Source organism: Mustela nivalis, assembly GCF_964662115.1.
Source record: "Mustela nivalis genome assembly, chromosome: 12".
NCBI classification, from domain to species: domain Eukaryota; kingdom Metazoa; phylum Chordata; class Mammalia; order Carnivora; family Mustelidae; genus Mustela; species Mustela nivalis.
This window is the reverse complement of record NC_139031.1, coordinates 31,085,627-31,110,491: the sequence shown is the minus strand read 5'-3', so window position 1 is coordinate 31,110,491 and position 24,865 is coordinate 31,085,627. Positions and strand designations below refer to the sequence as shown.

At 39.6% G+C, this 24,865-nt stretch overlaps 1 protein-coding gene across 4 annotated transcripts in view; it reads right to left on the bottom strand.

Annotated features, from left to right (window-relative positions):
• CTTNBP2 (cortactin binding protein 2) overlaps window positions 1-24,865 on the bottom strand; it is a 150,155-nt gene that overhangs the window by 71,115 nt on the left and 54,175 nt on the right. For 2 of the 4 annotated variants that reach the window (XM_082693815.1, XM_082693813.1), the window contains exons 3-4: window positions 15,962-16,186; window positions 3,230-4,711 (exon numbers count right to left, since the gene is read on the bottom strand). Coding sequence is in view for 3 of the 4 variants with exons in the window: in XM_082693813.1 (XP_082549939.1) it covers window positions 3,230-4,711; window positions 15,962-16,186 (1,707 nt within the window). In the remaining variant the exon portion in view is untranslated. Of the gene's footprint in view, window positions 1-3,066; window positions 4,712-15,961; window positions 16,187-24,865 lie in introns of all 4 variants that reach the window. The other 2 variants (XM_082693812.1, XM_082693814.1) reach the window with 1 other exon arrangement.

The window sequence follows — 24,865 nt, the reverse complement described above, 5'->3', positions numbered from 1 at the left end:
TGGTGCTTCCTGGCGGCTAGAGGCATGGCGGCAAACATAGGGGCAACCTAAATGAAAAGCAGTTAAAATCCAGGATCTCATTTGGAAAAGTTAGGCTGACCTGCAACCACAGTTGATTTATTTATTTATTTATTTTTAAAAATATTTTATTTATTTATTTGACAGAGGGAGATCACAAGTAGGCAGAGAGGCAGGCAGAGAGAGAGGAGGAAGCAGGCTCCCCGCTGAGCAGAGAGCCCGACGTGGGACTCGATCCCAGGACCCTGAGATCATGACCTGAGCCGAAGGCAGTGGCTTAACCCACTGAGCCACCCAGGCGCCCCCCACAGTTGATTTAATCACCCTTCTTATGTTACTGTAATAACTTTTTTATTCCCAAGACTAGATGCTCAGGGAAAGCTTGCTGAATGACTATTCCTCCCTATAACCAAGTAATTTAGAAACTTATCATCCCACTGGGTAATTCTGGAACCCTGAGATGATTTTGGCCAACTGCAAAACCAGAGAACAGAAAATAAGGTACCAGTTTCACCTATCTTCAGTGGCTGCTGTTACTCTGGTTCCCTCATTTATCCTCTTTTGCTCTCTAGACACAAGCAAAGGGCATTTTTCAGAGGGATCATAGCACCTTTATCCAAAATTCCACTCTCTCCTAGCTAGGTCATTCTGGCGAACTTGTGACAGTCTAGGAATTGTCTTGTCTACCGAGTCTGAGATCCTGCTGACAAAATGTTCCTCAGTTATGGACGCTGATTTTAAAGCTTTTCCACTGAAACCAAGACACTTGAGACTGAACCTTGGAGCACAGTCATGACTGAGGAAATCACTGGCGAAGCATCACAGTCCAAAGCAAAGATGGTTTTATAGTTTTTTTTTAAAAGCTGACAAGGGATGCCTGGGTAGCTCAGTTGTTGGGCATCTGCCTTGGGCTCAGGTCATGATCCCGGGGTCGTGGGATCCCCGCATCCAGCTGCCTGCTCAGCAAGAAGCCTGTTTCTCCCTCTCCCACTCCCCCTGCTTGGGTTCTCTCTCTCCCTGTGTCTCTGTCCAATAAATAAATAAAAATCTTTAAAAAATAAGATAAAATAAAACCTGACAAAACAACACGTGTTTTCCGTTTTACAGTTTGTGCCTTTATGTCAACAGCACCGTTGTTGCTCCCAAGGGTTTTGGAATCTCTGCTTTGAGATGGCCCTCAGACCTTACGGTACATTCTCTGGTTCTCCTGAATGGCAGTAAAAATTCCTACTTTGAATGTGGATTTAGCTCTGGAAAACAGCTACCATCATTCTTATGCCATGGGAAGGGCTGTTCAGCTCAGTGATACCATTTTGAATTAAAAATATGGAAGGCTGGGGACGCCTGGGTGGCTCAGTTCATTAAGCAGCTGCCTTCGGCTCAGGTCATGATCCCAGCGTCCTGGGATCAAGTCCCACATCGGGCTCCTTGCTCTGCAGGGAGCCTGCTGCTCTCTCTGCCTCTGCCTGCCATTCTGTCTGCCTGTGCTCACTCTCTCCCCGCCCCCGATAAATAAATAAAATCTTTAAAAAAAAAATATGGAAGGCTGAATGCTGTAAAGACAATCACAAAGTACTAATAGTGACATCAATTTTAAAGCAAATTTTTGAAAATGCTTTAAGCAACAATATCAATGAAGCAAGAGTATCACCTCTATTTATTCATCACTCATGCTGCTCGAAGTGCAAGACCAAGCTCTTTGCACGTTAGGGTAGTTAATCCTAACAGCCACCCTACCTCATCTGAGAAGCATAAACTCCACATGAAGAAAGAGAAAATTTGCTCAGTCCAAGAGAATCACCAAAACACACAGCTATAAATAAACTGCAGGGTCTAGATTCCAGCACAGGTCTCATTGACAGCAAAGGCCATCCTGTTTCCCAATTTCCAATTATGCACCAAAATACGAATAGCAGCCTCTCAATGAGCATAATTTCAAGGAACAGTTTATAATTAGGTAAGTCAATGCTGGCATATTGCTCTCATTACCTGACAATTAGCAAGAACTGTGCTCCCTATTTTTCTCATTCCCATTCCACACTCCTGAATTTTAAATATAAATAACATTACTCAGCCCTTCCCTTAATTCTTAAAGTTCCCTCTCATTAGAATCCATGGTCTCTGGTAGCCACTAAGAGTCCATGGTAAGAGAGAATGCTGTCAACTTTCAAGGTATCTTCGACACGCTAACATTATTTTAGAGCCACTTTGTTCAGGGAAGAACTAATCCAGTCATGTCAATAAAAAGCGATGCTTTCTCTAGCACTGCATAACAAAAGGGAAAAACCCAGTTCTTTATCAACTCCTTCGTTTAAGAGTCACGTACTTCACAAAGCACATCTGCAGGGAAAACCCTCCCCACTATACCTACACGCGATGGTCTCCATCTGCGCTCGGGGGCGGGAAGACAACTGCTGGGGACGGAATAAACAGCCTTTAAAATAAACTTAGAACAGGGATTTAAAATTTACGTACTCTCTTTTTGAGGTTGAAAAGAATACCAAGCCACTACTAAAACTTAGAACATACCAATTATGGAGCAAATCTGATCAATTTGACAATTCGAGGTAGACTGAAGCATTCATAACCACTTGAAAGGATTTTTTAACGTTCTCTCTGAAGGGACAGAACTGAGCACAGATTGTCTGGTGTCGACCCCCTAATACTGAAGCCTCGTGAGATAAATATTTAACAAGAACAAACAGTCTTTTTTCCCATGGAAATGCTTTAGTGTCTCTAAATTAATGGTGTCCATGTGCTCCAAACCACTACTTTCAAGATATTTTAAAAAAGAAAGCACTTAGTATCAAGAAACCACAATTGATGTAGCAAGATGAATCACCATACCCTGGAGCCATTAAAGAAAAATACAAAAAAAAAAAAAAAAAAAAGAGAGAGAGAGAGAGAGAGAGAGGAAAATGATAAAGAAATAGGGAAAAAAGTATCAAATTAAAAAAAAAAGTTCCAAGGCAATGTGAAGGAAATTAAGGCAAGTGAGAAGACAGGCCACATTCTTCAAAAAAGGGTATAATATTTCAATCCCTTTACCTGATGCTGTTACCAGGAGGCTGTCTGAGGCACCTGTTCTACAAGATGAGGCACTAACAGGGTTTATGGAAGAGCAAAAGGCAATGGTGGTGGGAATGACAAGGGAACTTTCTGAACATGCAGGTTGGCTCAGTCCAGGGGTTTCAGCAGGCCAGGCACCCACCTGAGACGTGGCCAGGGCTGAAACGCCACAGCCTGCCGGTGCCACAGTTAAATCTATGGATGGTTTTGGTGGCAGCTGAGGGGAAGATGACTTAGGGAGATTCTCCTCATTTATTACCCTGTTCCCTTGTGGCAAAGTGGAAGGAGGCGAAGCCATAGTTTTGTTATCAACTTTGGCCCCCGCACTGGAGGCCCTGCTGCTATCCATAATAACCTTGAGTTGGGGGTGTGGTGGAGAAGGAGTCTGGGAGAGCCCTGGCTTTTTTGGAGGGATAGGAGGAGGGTTTCCTCTGTCAACTCGTGCTACGCCAGGAGTCTTTAAACTGGTTCGACCGACCGGAGGGCACGTGCCAGCGTCCCCCGTAGGGGGCGCCCCAGGCCTCGGGGGCGCTCCTGCAGGAGGGCTCGTAAATCTTGACAGTGCTTGGGTCACAGTATTCCGAGCTAGCTGTTTGGCCACTAGGCTGTCACGACTCGTTGGAGAGACATCTCTGGATGGAGGACTTTGGGTGGTATTTCCATTTTGGTCTGGGTCATTAGCATTGCCCTGAAATCGAAATCTGGCTGCTTGGATTCGAGGGTTTAGACCTGGATGCAAAGCTGCATTGGCACACGGTGAGTGTAAACTGTGCCCAGATGCTGCCTGTGCGTGGCTCTGGGGAGCTATGGTTGGCGTCTGCACGGTGGGAGGGGCAGTGCTATTGGGAAGTGGGGGGGTGCTACTCGGCGAGCCAGTGCTTGGTCCATTCTCCTCAATTTTGCTTGCACTTGGAGGGGGGACAGTAGGCAGAGAGGAGACAATCAAGTCACCATGGGAAGCCTGCCTGTCGATACCTGGTCTGCCCAGCGCGGCACTGGGGCACACATTTCCTTTTGTGTTGGCGGAAACTAGGGGGCTCCCTGTGGGAGGCTTCACAGGCACAGTCAAAGGCAACTTCTTCACGTGGTCAATGCTTTCTACCGCCGGGTCAGTCTGGCAAGCAACAGACCTTGTCACAGGTCCTTCTGTCCCCACAGATATGGACACCGAACGCCTATCTTTCGTCTTTCGCGGGAGAGAGAGGCTTGGTTTGCTATCATTTCCCCTTTTCAGCTGCTCGATCATTTTCTTCATCTTGTCAATCTCCTCCTTGAGGTCAGTGGTGTGGGCTTCCTCGCGGTGCAGTTTAGCACGAAGCTGTTCCCGTTCCGTGTCAAACTCAGAGAGCTGTTTCTCCATCTGAGCTTCCATTTCTGTGCTCTTTCGTTTCTCGGCGGAGAGCTGCTCTTCTAACGTACCTGTCTTCTTCTTCTCCTCTTCCAGTCTGGCCAGCACGTCCTCGAGCTTCTGGGCCTCGTCTAGGACTTTGCCCGAGAGCTGTTTGCACTCCTTGACCAGCATCAGGACCACGTGTTTGTTCTTGCCGCGCTCCTCCTCCAGGCGGGCCGCCAGCTGCTTGTGCTCTTGCTCAAGGCCCTGCAGCTGAAGCTTCTCCATCTCCAGCTGAAAGAAATCCACAGGACAGCGCTGAGTGACACGCAGAGCTGAAGGGCCACATTTCTAAAATTGTTGTGATAGGAAAGATAATATTTTAGATACTCATTAAATGAGAAAATAGGTATAAATGGTTTAGCGAAAACCATCTAAGTCACAGCAATAGAGAATTTTTAAAAAAACCTATTCAACTACAGAAAATGAATAGAAACTTGACACTTCAGAACACAATACAGAGTTCAGAAAGTTGTTTTTGTAAAAATAGAACTCTGTAAGGGAGCTGATGTTCTTTTTTTTTTTTTTTTAGGTTTAATGCCGTAAGGTTGTTAATGAATCCCTGAGGTACAGTATAAGGAAATGTGCCGAAAACAGAGGACTTCAGTTAAATTCTAAGCTTCTGTATTTGCTGTGTTTCTTAACTTTAACCTCAAGCTTCTTATCACGGTTGCTGTAGAAATCATACAAAATCATATCTGAATCATATTTTACTAGAACGATGATCTTCACTGATACTGATCAGTGAAACAAAGTCCAACCCCATCTCCTCCAATCCTACTTGTTCGCTGAGCTCTCACAACATTGGCCTCCCTGGTTCCTGCACAGGGTCCTGCCTCTGGGTCTTTGGCTTTCCGGTTCTCTTTGCCCAGAGTTCCACCACACACCTTCATGCAGGGTTCCTAGGCTAAGCAGCTCACGCGCTGCACAAGGAAGACCAGCTGGAGAGGTGAGTGGGAGCCCAGTGTCTACTCACTCAGTGTCTGCCCAGGCATGGGGCTGCATCTGCCTGGAAAGAATGGCACCTTTCCCTTCACAAAAAGACTCTGTCTGCTCACTAAGCCATAGGCCGTCAGGATTTATGCTTTCCAAAGAAACATTTTTCTAGTTGATCAATGCAGAGGAGCTTAAAAAAAAAAAACAAAAAAAAAACCTCTGTATCTCCAGGTGGGGTTTTCAAATAGCACAAAGCCACCCAAAGCACCAAAGTCTCACTTCTTTTCCTCCAGGCCTCTGCTCAGCGGCTACCTTGACCAAGGCCTCCTTCTCACTGTCCTGGGGAAAACAGTGGCCCCTCCCACTGTACTGGTAACCCTTTGCTTAGCACCTACCTGCCCCCACTGGAATGTTACTCCATGAAGGCAGGGACTAGATCTTCTTTGCTGCTATTCCCAAGACCTAGAATAGTATCTGGCACACAGTAATTGTTGACTGGATGAATGAAATTAATGCAGTTCACAGAAACAACAAACTTCTGCACACTGATGGCCTTTCTGGGTACTTCTGAGATCCCCTACTGTAACATGTTTATACAGGTTTCTTACTTCTTTCCAGAGGAGCACCTACTGCCATGAGATACTCATGAAGGACAAATGAGGGAGGCCCACATGCTTCACCTTCCCACCTAGAGAAGCATTCCACTGGCAGTCCACCCAAGGGCCTTAGCATTCATAAAGGTTGAAGTAGATCTACCTGATAAAGACAGAAAGGACTCCCCCTACTGACTACCACCTTAGATGTTAAATCTAAATATACTCTCATAAGATCCAGTAACTATTTAAGTCAGTAAGTCAGTAACAGAGGAAGGAGATGCTCAGATGACCCATCCGTTGTGAGAATATGCTCCTGTCCCCCACCCTGCTGAGAAAATCCATTACCTGCATAGTCACAAAACCAAGAGGACAGAATGGCTCATTAGAATCCAAGGTATCATTAACTTACTCTAGGATACTTCCTGCGTTGAAAAAGTTGAATGGCATTGCATGGGTCCTATAAATAAGTGATCAGGAATTCAGATAATTCCCCAAGAATAATTAGTGACAACTGTTTATACACACACACTCTATTCTACTATATGCAATTTTAGGGGTGACTTCATAAACAGATTAGGTAAAATGTGGGGAAAAATACTGTTATCATATAACTATATTTATATGCATATTTTAGTCATCTAGATGCTTCACAGAAAATTTGACTTCTAAATAGTCAAAAGACATTTAACTCTTCTAAATGCATATAAGTTTCTGCAGAAGGCATACACAAAGTTAGAACTATTAAGAAAATTTTAAATTTTGTATTCACCATTGCCCCAAATTTTTATAGCAATGTTGGAAAAAGCCAAAGTAGGTCAATTTTCAGTTTATTTTAAAAATATGAGTTCCATAATTTACCTAGGAAGCCAGAAAAAAAAAAATGTTTTGTGGAACTTTAAGGGCTATCTTCATTTTACATAACAACTAACTAGAGGCCAAATGAGTGATCTCACACAGTCACACCATCTCCTGAGTCAGTGTCAAACCTCATGGAACTCCGGGTTCCACTTGTCTCAAGCTTTTCTCACCATCGTACATCTTGCCCACATTATTTCTTCTCTAAGGGTCATCACACTTTACTTTTGAAATGACTTCTATCTCAGACTTGAGAATCAAACTGAAGAAAGACTTCTAACAGGATATCAACTCAACAAATCTCACATTATTTATACAGAAAACTACAGTACTATAAAAGTGCCCATTATTCTTTTGTACCTTTGTTCTTCCATTACCTTATAAGTCCTATCTCAGATGAACCTATTTTTAAATCTTACCATAGACAGTGGAACACAAAGGAAGCCACCTAACCAATACACCTACAAACACAGTGAGTTCTGAGCCCATCATCTATCACTCTCCCTTTGTTTAGCCTCCTCTACCATTTACACTTCGGGGAATATTTAAACTTCTGCCACTCTTCCCAAAACATCACCCAATTACCACTCAACAAACTCTCAGTCTACCCTAATTTTATTTTATCAAGAAAATTCACTCCCTCTACATCCTATCTCCTCCCTTAACCATTTTTTTTTTCTTCTTTAAATAACCACACCAATCTCTATATGCGTCCCTTTACTCTGAGAGAAGAAGATTTCTATCTGTTCAAGGTCAGGCTTTCTTCAACAATTAACTTCACTCTCTCCTGTCACTTGAGACTTGCTCCATCAGTTATCACACTGCTCTTTATAGATGATAAACATGTAGGACAGTATAAAGTGGTCTGAAGTCTACATAACTAGAGTCCAAAATGGAGAGAGAGCAGGGAAGAAAAATACATTAAGAGATAAAATAGTCAAAAAAATTCACAGATTTGGTAAAAAAAAAAAAAAAATCTAGAAAGTTCAGCAATCCTAAAGCAGAATATATCTATGTTACAAAAAAATCATATCTAAGTATGTCATACTAAAACTGCTAAAAACAAGGACAAGAAATAATCTGGAAAGCAGCCAAAGGAAAAAAAAGAGACATTATAAACATAGAAACTATAATATAAATTATGATTGAATTATTATCTCTATTTGGAACAGAATACCCCAAGGCTATAAAAGATACAGTCTTTTATATGCACTTTTATATGCACTTGCTGAGCTACTGAAAACCATCAACAATTTACAAATGACTAAAATCTTGACAACAGAATTATATACAAGTCACAGTATGATATGAAGAACAGCTCAAAATTCAAAAATAAAGTAACACATTTCTAAGAAGATATCACAAAGGAATTTAGAATATATTTTGTGCTGAATGAAAGTAAAAACACAACATGTGAAAATCTGTGGGATGCAGTGAAAGAAGAGAATTTAAAACATCTAAAGCAGAGGATGGAGAGAAATTTCTATCTTTAATTGCATATATCAGAAGCATTTTCTCAAATCAATCATCTAAGTTTCAACTTAAGAAGTTCAAAAAAGTAAGGCTAATTAAATATAGTGAAAGGAAAGACATAACAAAGGTAATAAATCAATGAAATAGGAGACAAATACTAGAGAAATTAACAAGGCCAAACTTTTTCATCTAGAAGATCAATGATACTATTAAACATTTAGAAAAAAACAGACTGAGCAACATAGAAAACACAAATCGTAAATAATGGGACTAAAAGAGGGAATATTACCACAGAATGAATGTTAAAGAATAATTTATAACTTTGTGTCAACAAATTCAACAAATCAAATTCCTTTGACACACATAACTTTCAGGATTTATATAAACTGGCATAGAAAACTGGAATATAGGCGCCTGGGTGACTCAATCAGTTAAGCGTCTGCCTTGGGCTCAGGAAATGATCCCAGGGTCCTGGGATTGAACCCTTGGCATCAGGCTCCCTGCTCAGCTGGAAGCCTGCTCTTCACTCTCCCTCTTCCACTGCTTGTAGGCTCTCTGTCTCTGTCAAATAAATTATAAAATCTTAAAAAAGAAAAGAAAAAGAAAATTGGAATGGCTTTATATATTTTAAGGAAACTGAATCCACAAATAAAAACTTCCCCTAAAGAATATTTCTAGCTCATATGGCTTTACCTGTGACGTCTACCAAACATTAAAGAAATATTGCCAAACCCATACATACCCCTTCAGAAAAGAGAGAAGGAAATGTTCCAATTCATTTTATGATCCCAGAATTACCTTCAATTCAAAACCAGTCAAGTGCTTTCCTTAATTTACAGAAAAATGATCACTCATGAATATAGGCAAACTAAATCCAATAATAAATTAAAAACTGACCCTCTGAAGTTTACATCAGGAATCCAAGTTGTTTCAGTATTTGAAAATAAGTGTAATTCGCCACCGTAAAAGACTTAAGAGAAAAACCATGACCACACCAATAGATGCAGATAAACCATTTTACAAAATGCAAAACCCATTCATGACAAAACTTCTCAGCATAGAATAAAATCTCAGTGACATAAAGAACATCTATAGAGAAGCACAGGTAACATCATACCTGATGATGAAATACACGCTTTCCTCCCTGAGAAAAGAAGAAAACACTGAAGTCTTCTCTCACTACTTCTATTCAACAATACACTACTGCAGGTTCTAGTCAGCACAATGATGGCGATGTTGGGAGAACAAGGCAGGGAGGCAGACAGGCAGGCAACTTAGGAAGTGGTAAGATGGGTTCTATTCACAGACGATGTGTTTGTTTACCTACAAAATCTTAAATAATATACAAAACAACTGCTAAAACTAATAAGCAGGTTTAGCAAGATGACAAGATACAATGTCAACATACAAAACCAATGTTAATACCTGTATACTAGCAATAAATATTTGGAAAAAAGTTTTTAAACACTGTGATTTACAATAGCATCAGAAACATAAAATACTTAGGAGCAGACATTTAAGACACTACACTGAAAACAATAAAACATTGTTAAAAGAAATTAAAACAATAAAACATTGTTAAAAGAAATTATCGAAAACTAATGGACAAATACACTGTGATGATGAGTTGGAAGACTCAATCTCATTCATGTCCATGCCTAACAAATTAGTGTACAGATTCAGTAAAATTTCAGTCCCTGCAAACTTTTGGAAAAACCAACAAACTGATTTCTAATTTGTATCAGAATAGGCAAAACAATTTTAATAAAGGAAAACAAAGTTGCTCTTTCCCCACCTGACTTACTTCACCTAGCAGAATACCTCGAGATCCTTCCATGTATATCCTTTGATTTCACTTACATATGGGATTAAAAAAAAAAAAAAGAAACAAACAAAAAAACAGAAACAAACACATAAATACAAAAAACTGATGGCTGCCTGAGGTGGGGTGGCCAACAGGTGGGTGAAACAGCTGAAGGGGATTAAGAAGTACAAACTTCCAGTTAAACGGGTCACAGAAATGGAAAGTACAGCAGAGGGAACACAGTCAGTAATACTGTAATAATAGTGTATGGTGACAGAGAGTAGCTACACTTACCATGGTGAGCACTATATGATGTACAGAACTGTCCAATCACTATGTTGTACACTTGAAACTAATATATATTGTATGTCAACTATACTTCAATGTTAAAAAAGTTTTAAAAAAAGAAAAAAATTGAGATTTACAGTTCCCGCATTTAAGGCTTAATATTTAACTACAGTCATCATTTACCTGAAGTTCAGGTATACGGATAAGATCAATTCATGATGAAAAAACTCAGAAGACCGTTCAGTGATTGCTTGGACTGGGGAAGGAACTTATGGTGAGAAAGTATTCCGGGAAAACTTCTCTGGTGATGGAAGTATTTTTCTATTTTATAAGAGGTACAGATTCCAGGGTGCCTGGGTGGCTCAGTGGGTTAAGCCTCTGCCTATAGCTCAGGTCGTGATCCCGGGGTCCTGGGATCGAGCCCCACATCAGGTTCTCTGCTCGACAGGGAGCCTGCTTCTTCTTCTCTCTCTGCCTGCCTCTCTGCCTACTTGTGATCTCCTCTGTCAAATAAATAAATAAAATCTTTAAAAAAAAAGAGGTACAGATTCCACAAGTCTATGCATTTTTTAAGCTCATCAATTGTATACTTAAGTTGTATAAACTTCACTTCCTGGAAATATATCCTTAAAGAGCAGTAAACAATGGTGAATTCCAGGTTTGTATATTTGCTTTTTATCATACTATGGATTAGCAATTCTGAAACTACTCTGTATGTTCTAGGCTTGAGTAAATGAGTAAATAAATTGAAGAATACTGGGAGACACATTTCTCACTACTGGAGAAGTTAGCTTTAAATAGAGAAAGAACAAGAACATATTCTGTGGCTTTGGTTTAGAATCAGAGGTATCAATATCAGTATGAATTCATGGTTAATAACAGAGATACATAAAAATAAAATACAAATATATGTGTTTATAAAAATATATATGATTATGGGAAATCTACATAATTTCCTACACTAGATTTATTTCTAAACACCATTTTCCATTAAAAAAGAGACTAATGGTCCTGGGAGTATAGCTAATTCCAGAGGTTGGGATAGGAAAAACACAAGATGAGCCTGGAAGAGCTTGCTGCGAGAAGGAAAGGAAGTTACTCAAAGAATGATGGAAATGTGTCAGAAGGAGTCAGCTTAAAAAAGCTCTCACTGGCTCAGTCTGGGACAGTTCTGAGCAGTGACCTAGGAGCTGTGGACCTAATGAGTCAGGTAGGGACACCCCCACCCACAACTCAACCACATACTACTAGAATTGTAAAGGAAAGTTGGTTCCCATATACGTAGATTATGGAGTTCCTGTTGACTTTGTTATATTATTGTCCAATATATATCTACTCACAACCATTTTCAAGTAGTGGCCGAATTTTCGGGGAATTCTGCATGAGCAGTATCACCAAACCCTTTTGCAAAAAGCACTGGATTGTGTGGAGGAGCTTAGGAGAACTAGGACAGCTTCATTGGTAGTGAGAAAGTGGGTGGTTGCTCCAAGAATAGCACCCAGACTGGAAGCCATGAATGAAGAAGCACCAAACAACTGTTTTTACAGAATGAAAGGGAAAACTATGTAGGTGGGAGCAGAGCTGCAATGTAAAGGCAATTAGTTTTAATTCAAAGTGGAAAGCAGAGAAGAAAGCAATTATGGTCAATTGCAAAATGAGAAAGCAGAGTGCATGTTTGTCACAAACACAAAATACTTCTGTGACATTTAACTGTATTTCTCATTGCTCCCCCAAATCATTCAATACTCGGTGCATCCTGTTCCCTTCTCCACCTGGCTACCTCTACCCAAATGCCCAACCCTGATCAACAAATATCTAACGATGAGATGCATTAAAATATCTTCTTTATCAGTCATGCTCCGCAGTTCTCATCTGACCCTTCCTCTTCATCGAGAGTTTCAAGAGAGGGAAGGCAAGACATGGATCAAATGAACTACCCTCTCTTCCCAATCTCTGCTCAGAGCCGCAGACCTCAGTCTCTAGTTCCCTCCTTAACAATGTTCCTGGGGAGTCAAAATGAATTATACAAGAAAGATTCATGAATGAGCTAAAAAAACAACCATTCTTGTACAAGGTGTCCTAAATACTCTTTCAAAAAATATTACTTTAGCTGATTCTCTATCATGTTATTCTTGAAAGTCTAGAAAGCAACTTAAAATTAAATTGCATTTCTATGTTATAAAGCATATATAATGATATATATTGATATAATGATATACAATGAAGAAGAGAGCGTTGAATACAAATGGCAGACCCAAGTACAATTATTCATCATAGGAAGAAAAGTCATATGAGATCAATTAGAAGAAATAATTTGATTGTTCTTTTCCAATCCATTTGTCATTTCTTCGGTCGTCTAGCACCTGAAACTCCTTCCTATGTTACGCGATTTCTCCACCTTATGATTCCCCCCACTGTCGAAGTGAAACATGCCCAATAGCTGCTTTCCTGATCTTTCCCATAGCTGGACAGACGGTGTGGGGCCTAAGCCTGGCCAGCCACATGTACCTGCTCTTAGGCTTCAACTTGGAAATGGGTGATGCAAAAAGCAGGGCCAGAGGAGGCACCACTTAAGACCCAGAGCGAGACGGTAGTCATGCTGTCTGGTGTCAGCAAGCTGTAGTACTCACCTCACATCCTCCCATCAGCAGAAGCCTTGCCCACAGCATACTAGATGGACAGTGATCATTTGTCAGTGATGCTGAATGATTAAGACCTGCTCCCCTAGCTTTCCCAGGAGGCAACTCAAACACTTTCCTGCTTAACTCCATGAATACTGGCTTTACCAGCTCACAACTAAGAATCCTGCCTGGCACATCTAGTGCCTTTCAACTGATGCTCATTTTACTAAGCTGTCACCTAGAAGAAGCTATAGCTCATACATAGAATGGCTATAAGTTTTTTCACTGGTTAATAAAAAAAAAAAAATTGCTCCCCTCTGAATTTCCTAGTAATTATTTTGGCTTCTGACTTTTAAAGGCTCTGTTCAAATTTAAAGGTCTTTCCTATTTCAGGGCTGGAAATTATACTTTATAAGTATGAATACATGATTGAAAATAAATTAGAATAGAAATTCCATTAACATATGAGGCACATGATAAATAATAAAAACCCAAGTATCATTCTACCCTAGGTTACTGGCTCTAAACAGAAAGTAGATTACTGGAGGCAAAGTTCCCTATGATGATTACTCATTAGCTTATTCAAAGTGGCTTTACAGGCTTAGTCCATTTGCCAAATTGACTCTTGCCCAAATTTTCCTGGCACACAAATTACCAAACAGTTAACCCTCCTATTAGTAGTCTCAGCAGGAATCAATGCATGAATGCGCATAGAGCCTCTTCTCCCGCCTTGAAAGGCCAACAAGAGCAGTGCTCAGGCCAAATGTCTTCGAATTACCAAAGAGCTATGTCCAGTGTCAGACAATAAATACATGAATTGTAGATAATGGGACTTCTGCTTTCCCCGACTTCTGCTCTGGCAGTAATTTAAAGAACTGGACTCATTTAAAATAATGGATTTTTCATCTTTCTGATTTTAGATTTCTAGAGCTTCAATTTATTCTATGTGCAAGAGAAGTGAAGATATTTATTTAAAATATTTACTTTCAGGACTAAAGGTGACAGGTGACTTTGGTGTTTTTGCTCTTATCAGCTGATGTGATATTTTCTTTTTAAGGAAAGGTTCAGGATAAGACTACAAAATCTAACTTCTCACATGCTACAATCTACCAGAAGAGAATATTCTTTATGGACAAAGAGCAGCATTGCTTATCAGAGCAACCTTTCACTGAGACTACACAGGCCAATGAATTTGGCCATAAAGGACTCCTGTATCCCCCTTATACGTGGGAGACAGATCACTGGCTCATTTTGTATAAGCCTCTCAGGACCCATAGGACAGAAACAATTTCCTTTCACTCCCAGCCAGGTTGGAAATGACCCAGTCATTCAGAAACAAACAGGATGTAAGTTGATTAAAAAAAAAAAAAAAATCAGCTAGATAATAAAATCTTTGATTCAACTTGAAATGAGTTCCTTCCTTTTTCTCCTACAAAAGAAATGACAGATAAAATGCAAAACTGAAGTAAAATGTAGGAAAGCACGCATCTTTATACATTAAATGCAATCCCAAAGAAAAAATATTTTCTTGACTTTTGATAACACAGCATAAAAGCCAGCCGCATACTTTATTATGAAATAGCGCATCTGACACGTTAAGAACATAATTGAAACGTGTCTCATCCAAGAAATACAAATGAGCTTCGGTGACATCAGCTGAAACATACTGGCTCTTGCTTCTGCGGTTCCTGGGGGATTCCTGAAAACCTCCAGGGATGTCAGTGGTTGCTCTGCAGGGCTCTGTAAAAGGGTTTGCAAAGTCCGGAGTAAAACTGTTTGATTTTTGCCCCATACCCATGGAAGGTCTTCTAGACTTCTGCACTCTTTTACCCAGTGCTTTAGTTTTCTACCACGTGACATACTGAAGAAGAGGTCTGCTTTCATTCAACACCTATACCAGAACATGGGCACACACAGGTCAATGTAAGGATATAACTACGGAGGCCAAAACACACACATTAAATGATAGTATCGTAAATATTTACAGTAATTCTGCATTCAGGTTCACCGTCAACCAGGTGTTACATGTGAACTCTAATAAGTTCTCTGGAAAGGACAAATAGAAGAAACACTGCTTTAGGAATGGTTGGAAGAACGGATTACTTTTAATTCTAGTTATACTAGACATTATTAGCTTTTCTGATTTCCTCATTCTCTTCTAATAAATGGAATCAGTAGTCTGGGCAGCCCATCAGAAGGACAAAAGTTGAACTTCTATTTCCTTTTGCTGATGGCAGTAAGTCCGTTTTTATCACTTAGGACTCTTGGAAGCATGTATGCAAGTACAATAACAAATATGTGTGTGTTGGTGGGGGAGGTGAGAAAGAGCAAAGAGGTTGGTTTAAATGAAACACATGTGAGTAGGAGCCTGGAGGTCTGCAGCACACACAGTTCTCAGACCCCAGAGGCGCGTTTGAGACTAACCAGGACTTCAAGATGACACGTTGTGAGACTACGTCTACCACAGAAATTTCATTCTATTCTCCTCATGCTAATTTCATTTTCCAAAGACATGATTTACAGAAGTAATTTCTAGTTGCAAAGAAATACTTGAGACAGGAGCTGGGGATGTCACCATCTGATCAGCATCCTGGTTGCAGTACTGGATTACAGGCCCGGCAGTAGAGCATGTCTTACGGCACTAGAAAAGGGAAGCTCCCCTCCCCATCACCGCCCCCCAAAAAGCATATTTTAAAGAAGCATCAAAGTAACCTTTATAGGAAACATAAATTCTTTGTTATATGCATTTTAGAGCCTAGTGTTATTTTTGAATTATATTTGGAAAGGGCCACCAGGATCGGTCAGCATTTTGCCTTTTGAGACACTTATCCCACTTAAGAACAAACAAGCCTAGAAACGGCGTCTTCATGCTACACTGTGATACAGGAAAAATGACTGAAAGTCTCAATACCTTCTTTTGTCTGCTTTCAGCAGCAGCCAGCTGCGTGGACATTCTTTCTTGCATCTTCCTGCAGTGGGCCATGACTGCTTCAAGGATGGAGAGGGGGTTGGTACACACTGGCTTCTTCTCTTTCTCACCGGCACCTGCCTCATAGTCTCTCTGCAGTGCCAAGAAGGGGTCATTCAAATTAAATCTCCCGTACCGTTCCTGGATAAATACCTCCTTCCTGCGAGCCTGGAACAAAATCAGAGGAATGTATTGAAGAAAGAAATAAAAATATACAGAAAGATATTTATAAGAAGGTTTGGTGATTACTTTTCCAAATGATATTCACAACTCTTTTGAGTAATGGCTTACGTATGCTGTCAGGCATTGAGTGAGGAGCAAAGGGAATGTGACCCCAATCCCTGACTAGCCTGGCTTGCCATCCAGCCTACTTTCAAATTTTCTTCCTTAAAAATGTCTTTTAAATTACAAATGATGCAAATACAGTTTTTTCCCATGATGCTCCCTCCTTCAACGATCTGTGTTTTACGTACAGTCTCTTCCAGTTTAAAACAAAATCAGAAATACCAAGTATTAAAATAACTTCTAGTGAAAGTTCAAAAATAAAATTATCTCTATCTTGATAGAACTTCTTTTTCACCTAATACGTATCAAGCTAAGTTGCAAAATATAAACCTCCTACAAGTTTTGTTGAGCCACAAAGAATTTATAAGGGTATTTGCTGAAGAAAAAAATACCTGATGAAATTTTTATGTTAAAAAGTCACAACATTCATATTTTGTGAAGTTGGACTAAACTACCAAAAAAACCTCCAGAAAATTTAAGAAGATGCAAATATCTCATTCTCATTGTTGAAGGGCATGAAAATAGAGTTCACAGAGTCCCAGAAAAGAATGTAACCTCATTTCACTCTCAGTGTCAGTCCCTCAGCGTCAAAGTTAATTTCACATCCACATGTCACTAAATGTAATTTTCTATAATTAGCCTACAACAGTCTTTGTATAAAATGGAAAATAGTAGAAATATATTGAAGCTAGCTAGCAACATTTTCAGAACTCAGGTCATGTGGACTAGCCACTAGAAAATAATTATTCTGTGTCGCTCCCAGTGGAAAAACTAAATTACTTTACAATGAATCAAGCTAATTGTCCAAAACGTTAAATGTGTTTTCTGAAGAAATATTACACAAACTTCCTCCCTTTAAAAGTAGCTGCATTGAACATCTAGACTTTTCCATTTTTAGACCACTGTGAGCAAGCCAACAACTAGATAAACACAAGTGCAAATGACAAATGGGCAAATCTAACTATCTTTTCCTATTACCAAGTTAGATGAAGAAATACAGTTTACAAAAAGCCCAATTTCACCATGAAAATTAAGCTAGGATTATCTCAGAGGATCATTTTAAACTTAAAAGTCAACATGATTTATGAATCAAAGGCATTTTATAGTTCTGGATTCTTCAAGTTCAATTAAGTAATCAATACACTGAGTAAGCATCACTTTCAAGATGTAATTTCAAAAGCGAGTACATTTTGCCTTTCTTCACTTCTCTCTTCATTTTTATTGAATGTAATAATTCATCCCCCACCCCTGGATGAAAACCTGAGATACCCCTATGGTTTTTCTCTTATTTTTTTCCTCTAACTTTTCTCTAAATACAAGTCCTGTAGTCATTTTAAGACCTAAACCTGTCTCAATTTGATTAGAATATCCAGCCTGAGTGTAGGACAGCTTCCTTTCCCCAGCAAAGATCTGTGGCACGGTAATACGTACCACCTGGGAAAGGAGGGTTTACGAAAACACCTCTCTCTTTACACAAATCTTCTCCCCCTCTTTCTAAGTGGATTAGAAGGGCTTGGAAGTGAGGGAAGCAGGACGATTCTACCAAACTGGTTCAGTTGGAAGACTAGTCTAACCGAGTGTGGTGAATATTTAAAGCCTACTGTTCCCTATAAAGTGCCTGGTGACTTTAAAGGGCCACCAACCTCTTGTCCCACTGTTGGGATCTCTTCATCTATAGTTTCCCTCAATGCAGATCATAAATTTAGGACAGACTACACAATCTGCAAGACCTGGTGCAAAATGAGAACATAGGGCCCTTTGTTCAAAAATTTAAAATTTCAAGATGGTGACAGCATACCATTTAATCAAGCAGGGGAGGTTCCCAAGTGCATGGCCCTCTGCCAATGCACAGGTTGCACATCCACGAAGCTAGCCTTGCATCTCTCCTTACGCAGCATCTAGAACCTGATTTTTGTCAGAAGAGGTTCCACGTTCTCTAGACTTCTCTACTGAACAGCACCTGAATCAATCTCATAAGTCTCTTGGTGCTTACGGCCCAAGGTAGTGTATTGGAAACATCAGATGAAACATGAAACTTCATCTGAAAATAATTCTGGGAATGCAAGACGACGAGACACCCAGTTTGCAATCTCTATTATGGGAAGAGTCCAGTCACTCTGGGCCTGGCAGGACTGTCTTCTCCTAAACATTTGCTTTGAGCTCCTTTAAAGTAGGGACACTTTTACTCAGCTGACATCCTGCCAACCCATCAAACACACAATGGGTATGTAATGTATTCTTGCTGCATGGATAAATGTAGCATCCAGTGGCCTTAGGAAAATATAATTTTAACTCAGCCTCCTAAGGAAAGAGCTCGGGCCATTTTCTCCATTAGAGGAAGTCAAGATTCCTCACAAAGGGACCAACCTTAACAGGAAACTGGGGAAGAAGTTAGACCAATGTCAGACTCCTCTATGCAGAGCTCATTCCTGAGAAAAGGATGACCAAGTCTTAGGATACCCACTATCTGAGTCAGAACTAGAGAACCCCAGGAAGGACTCAATTAACTTTCTAAACTAAAACCAGGCAAGAGCATTTTCAGGAAAACCACAGGGGTAGCAGATGATTTTTTGCACTACTCACACCCCAAACCTAGATTGTATATCATAGAGGCACTCTGCTTACCAGAGTTCTCAGAATACCTTTCCTAGGAAACCTCAGTCACTTTTCTGTGTAAAGGCCTTCAACATTCTCATGGTTATGAAGCGCTCTCTTCCCCCACACCTTTGTCATGGGATGCTGGCAGGCCAGAACCCCCTCCCGTCCTTCGCCTGTGTAACTTCCCACTGACCACTAACCCTCATTGCCATCTCCTCTTCTTTTGCTCATCCCACAAGATTCAGAGTTTAGCTTAATTTGGATTTAGGCAAGCATTTACAACTGAACACGTGCCCAAGCCAAGAGACATCCCTTAAGTTTACCTACCTTTCAACTAACTATTATTGCTTATTCTTTTAACATTCTTGAAAAAATGTTTACCTTAGGACATCTTACTTTATAACAAGAATATCTGATTCTTAATAAACTATATTACTTTTGGCAAGGGCAGATCAAAAACACATACAAGTTTTAATATTTAAGGAAATCGCCTAACAAAAAATGACTTGATGTTTATCATACTGGGTTTGAAGGGGCCTTTCCCTTAAAAAAGGAAGAGCTGAATGTGCAGATAACTTCTTGGTTTATGCATCAGAATTACTTGAGAATAAAATGCATTTCAGGGAAATGAGTCATTTTAAAGACAAGGACTATAATTATGAAAACAGACTTAAAGGAACCCTTAAAGCTAGCTACATTGATAGAAATGTAATTTCGATCAGAATCTGAAGTTTTATAAGATCTTGTTGAGAAAGAAATAAAAACATGTTATTACTAAGAGAGGTTTTAACAAATACAGACTTCCTACTTGGGGCTTTAATTGTTCAACCAGATCAACTTAAGTAGGTTGGACCTAATTAGTAACAATAAAAAGAAAAATACTGGGTGCCTGGCTCAGTTGGTTAAGCGACTGCCTTCAATAGGGTTATGGTCCTGGAGTCCCGGGATCGAGTCCCGTGTCGGGCTGCAAGCTCCATGGGGAGTCTGCTTCTCCCTCTGACCTTCTCCACTCTCATGCTCTTTCTCTCAAATAAAGAAGATCTTAAAAAAAAAAAAGAAAGAAAAGAAAGAAAGAAAAGAAAAAAAAAAGTACTTAAGTGTTCAACTTTTCCTAGAGTATGTAATTTTCTTAAAAAAAATCTAATACTTACATTGTGGGTCACAATTAAAACATACCACCAATTAATTTTAACGCACATATTTTATTTTTCTTTATTTTTTATTAACGTATAATGCATTATTTGCCCCAGGGGTACAGGTCTGTGAATCATCAAGGTTACATACTTCACAGCACTCACCACAGCACATAGCCAATTTCCATAACCCAACTACCCTCGGTTTGTTTCATGAGATTAAGAGTCGCTTATAGTTTGTCCCCCTCCCGATCCCATCGTGTTTCATTTTTTCCATCCCTAGCCCCCATGACCCCCCGCCCTACCTCTCAAATTTCCTCATATCAGCAAGAGCTTATGATAACTGTCTTTCTCTGACTGACTTATTTTGCTTAGCATAATACCCTCTAGTTCCACCCATGTCGTTGCAAATGGCAAGATTTCATTTCTTTTGATGGCTACACAGTATTCCATTATATATATAATAGATATATAGAATAGATATATTCTAGAATATATAATAGAAGGAATAGATAATAGAATAATAGAATAATATATAGAATAATAATAGAATAATATATAATAGAAGGAATAGATAATAGAATAATAGAAGTGAGATATATATATATATATATATATATATATATATATATATACCACTTTCATCCATTGATGGACATCTTAGTTTCTTTCCATAGTTTGGCTATTGTGGACATTGCTGCTATAAACATTCAGGAGCACTTTCTCCTTCGGATCACTACATTTGTATCTTTTGGGTAAATACCCAGTAGTGCGATTGCTGGGTCGTAGGTAGATCTATTTTCAACTTGAAGAACTTCCATGTTGTTTTCCAGAGTGGTTGCACCAGCCTGCATTCCTATCAACAGTGTAGGAGGGTTTCCCTTTCTCCACATCCTCACCAACCTCTGCCGTTTCTTGACTTGTTAATTTTAGCCATTTTGATTGATATGAGGTGGTATCTCACTCTAGTTTTGATTTGTATTTCCCTGATGCCAAGTGATGTTGAGCACTTTTTCTTGTGTCTATTGGCTATTTGGATGTCTTCTTTGCCGAAATGTCTGTTCGTGTCTTCTACCCATCTCTTGATTCGATTATTTTTTCTTTGGGTGTTGCGTTTAATAAGATCTTTATAGATTTTTGGATACTAGCCCTTTATCTGATATGTCATTTGCCAATATCTTCTCCCATTCTGTCAGTTGTCTTTTGGTTTTATTGACTGTTTCCTTTGCTGTGCAAAAGCTTTTGATCTTGATGAAGTCCCACTAGTTCATTTTTGCCCTTGCTTCCCTTGCCTTTGGGATGTTTCTTGGAAGAAGCTGCTGGGGCTGAGGTCTAAGAAGTTGCTGCCTATGTTCTCCTCAAGGATTCTAATGGATTCCTAACACTAAGGTCTTTCATCCATTTTGAGTCTATTTTTGTGTTTAACACACTTTTAAAACCTATAGCTAAAATTATGTTATCTTATGAAAAGCCAAAATGATTCTGTAATATTTTAAAAAATGATACAAATAAAAGACAACTTTTAGTGAGACCTTACTATTATTACTAGGTGTTTTATATTCATTTTCTCCTTAAAAATAAGTCCAAGAGATAGCCATTATTTTAATTCATAATTTAGAGACAAGCAGACTGAGGCTTAGAAAGATTAACTTACTCTCAAGGTCACTTCAACTGGAGCTAGTATTCAACCCAGCCAGTCTTACTCCAAAGCCCACACTGTTGAGGATTAAAAGATTATTATGGGGGCACCTGAGTGGCTCAGTCTATTGGGCATCTGCCTTCAGCTAGGGTCATGCTCCCAGAGTCCTGAGATAAAGCCCCTCACATTGGGCTTCCTGCTCCCTACTCCCTCTGTACCCGCCCCCAACTCTATGCTCTCTCTCTGGCTCTGCTGTCTAAAATCTTAAAAAAAAAAAAAAATTAAAAATTCAAATAAAAGATCATTACGACTAGAGTATTTCTGGAACACTAAAAAAGTTTCAAAAATAAGAAATGTTTACAACAGTATTCAAACCAGTACAAAAAAATGAAGTTTAAAAGACACAAATATGCCTTCTTATTTCAAGAAGTTAAGAGTATTCTCAATGCTCTATATTTACTTTCATTGTTACTGACCATATGGTTAATAAGATTTAATAAAACTTAAGGGTTTTGTTCTTTTCCTAAGATTCTTCAGAGAGGGGCACCTGGGTGGCTCAGTCGTTAAGCGTCTGTCTTTGGCTTGGGTCATGTGTTGGGGTCCTGGGATCCCCCTATAGCCCCACCTCGGGCTCCCTGCTCAGAGACCTGCTTCTCCCTCTCCCTCTGTCTGCCTCTCTGCTTACTTGTGATCTGTCAAATAAATAAATAAAATCTTAAGAAAAAAAAAAAAAAAAGATTCTTCAGAGAGTATCATTTAAATGTAAAAAAAAAATTCAACAGGAAAAAATGGTTTACTCATTAACTGAAAGTATGTTTAAAGCATTAATACTGATCAATAACTCCAAGACTAAGAAATTCTGTCCTCAGCTCTACCCTACTCTGCCACTGTCTTGGGTGCCAATGACATAAACCACAAGGGATGGCTGAAGTCATGAGCCCAATCTAACGAGATGGACTTTCTCAGGAATAAATATGTCAGTTCTTGAGTACAAACACAGAAGCAAGTACAAAAAACCTAGGCTTGAAGTCAACACTATTTTCAAGGCATGAACAATGAAATGGACACGGTCCTTCCCCTATACCTCAAACCAGAAACTCAATTCTAGGGTGCATTAATTAACAGAAAAAAGATATCAGAACTAGACAATTCCTGGACAACTGGGCTCACTCCTGGGTGAAATATTTAAATACTGATCAATAAGAAATGAGCCTGAGGACAGAACTGAGGTTTTTGTTTTGTTTTGTTTTTTGAGATTTTATTTATTTATTTAACAGAGAGATAGAGAGAGAGCACAAGTAAGTAGAGTGGCAGGCAGTGGGAGAGAGAGAAGCAGGATTCCTGCTGAGCCGAGAGCCCAACAGAGGGCTCCATCCCAGGACCCTGGAATCATGACCTGAGCCGAAGGCAGCCACTTAACCAAATGAGCCATCCAGGTGCCCAAAGAACTGAATTTTTAAGAGCAGAAGGAAACAGGGGAGCTAAAAAGACATACAGAGGCATGACGCATTCTTTCAGTATCTGAAGGTATCTGGGGTTTAAAAACATATTGGACTATTTACATGACTCCCAAACAACTGAATTAGAGCCATAATCATAAAAAAACTTTCAAGGGCAAAAGCTGTTCTAGAAATAAAATAAGTTGCAATGGACTGGAGTGAAGTCTCTGTGTCTGCCTGTATTGCAAACAGTGGCTGAAAAAACATGTGGCCGACAGGGCTCTTAAAAATCAGTAAGGTCCCTGGATTCTAAACTTACACTCCACTCAAATCATAAAAAACTATTATTTAAAATCAAGATGGATGGAAAAAAACAGATTTTTCTGAACAGTCAACATAAAAATTTACCTATCTAGCTCTAAATTTCCATCTTAGTGGAAAAGAGTTCAAACAGACCAAGATTAAGCAAAACGTAAGAGCTCTTCTAAGAAGAAAGAAGGAAAAAATCCTACTTGTAAGTAAAAGAGAAGGGAAAACTAGAGATAAACCATTGTCCTCAGAGATCATTCTCACTCTAAGAGGGGTAAAATAATCTAGGATGCAGTTTACACATTTATACAACACACGTGTCCACACATGCACGCGTACACCTCCCCACACACAAGAAGGACAACAGAGGGTACAAAAGCAATGTGAAAACTACACAGTCTTTTGGAGCACAGTCACTGCCCTTCAACGGTTGCAAAATCTTAGAAATTCACTAGCCAGGAACAAAAGAGAACTTCTTGGAATATGAATTAAATGCCAAAAAAGTCCGAAACGTCCATTTCAGTGAATACATTTCAGACACCATATGTGGCAAGACATACACAGCAAAGAAATGAAGGGCTGTCACGGCATCCCATGATCTGCCTGTCATACTGGCTGGAATAGTCAACCAGAGAAGAGGCACATTTTCCCTGCTTTTTCTCCTCCCTGCTTCCCCAACCTTCCACCACCTACAATGTCATAGTTGCTAAGCTAAGGAACATGATCACCTGGATGAATGGAAACTGGCATGCCAGGAATACACATAATGCATATCATGAATCATACATCAAGATAGAATTATTGGTTCTTAAGGCTAAAATTGAGATGTCGCACTTCAATAAACCATTAATTTTCTCTCAAATATGTAGACCATTATAACAAAGTCCATGAAATGGCTTGGCTTCCCTGAAATCGGAGCCAGAAGTCATCTATTACCAAACCCTTTATTTTGACCTCATCTGTCACTTAGAGCCTTGCACACATCCATCTCAGCCAGATATGTGGGCCACGCACATCTGTAAAAATAAGATTACCTTTATTCCCTAACTAGGTCAAGAATGGCACCCAGGGCTGCACCGTTCCGTCCTCTTGCTCAGAGTACACATGATTAAGTTATCAGCACACTTGAAGCTGAATCCAGGAAAAGCCTCACAATTTGTCCTAATTCATCTCTCCAGGCAGCCACCATCCATCAATCAGAACTAGAACACCCATCAACTTTCCTGCCCGTGTGGCTCTAGGCATTTAATTGCTGTGATCAGCTGTATCTTTATCAATACCAGTTAAAATAATGACTTTTACACCTCTGTAACTTAAAGAGCAACTAGGTGTGTACCCCACACATACCAGTTAGTTATTTAAGGTTAACAGAAGTAATGGTTTCCTATTACTAGGATTAGCCATGCCTATGACTAAATGAACTTTTCATATAAAAAAAATAGTT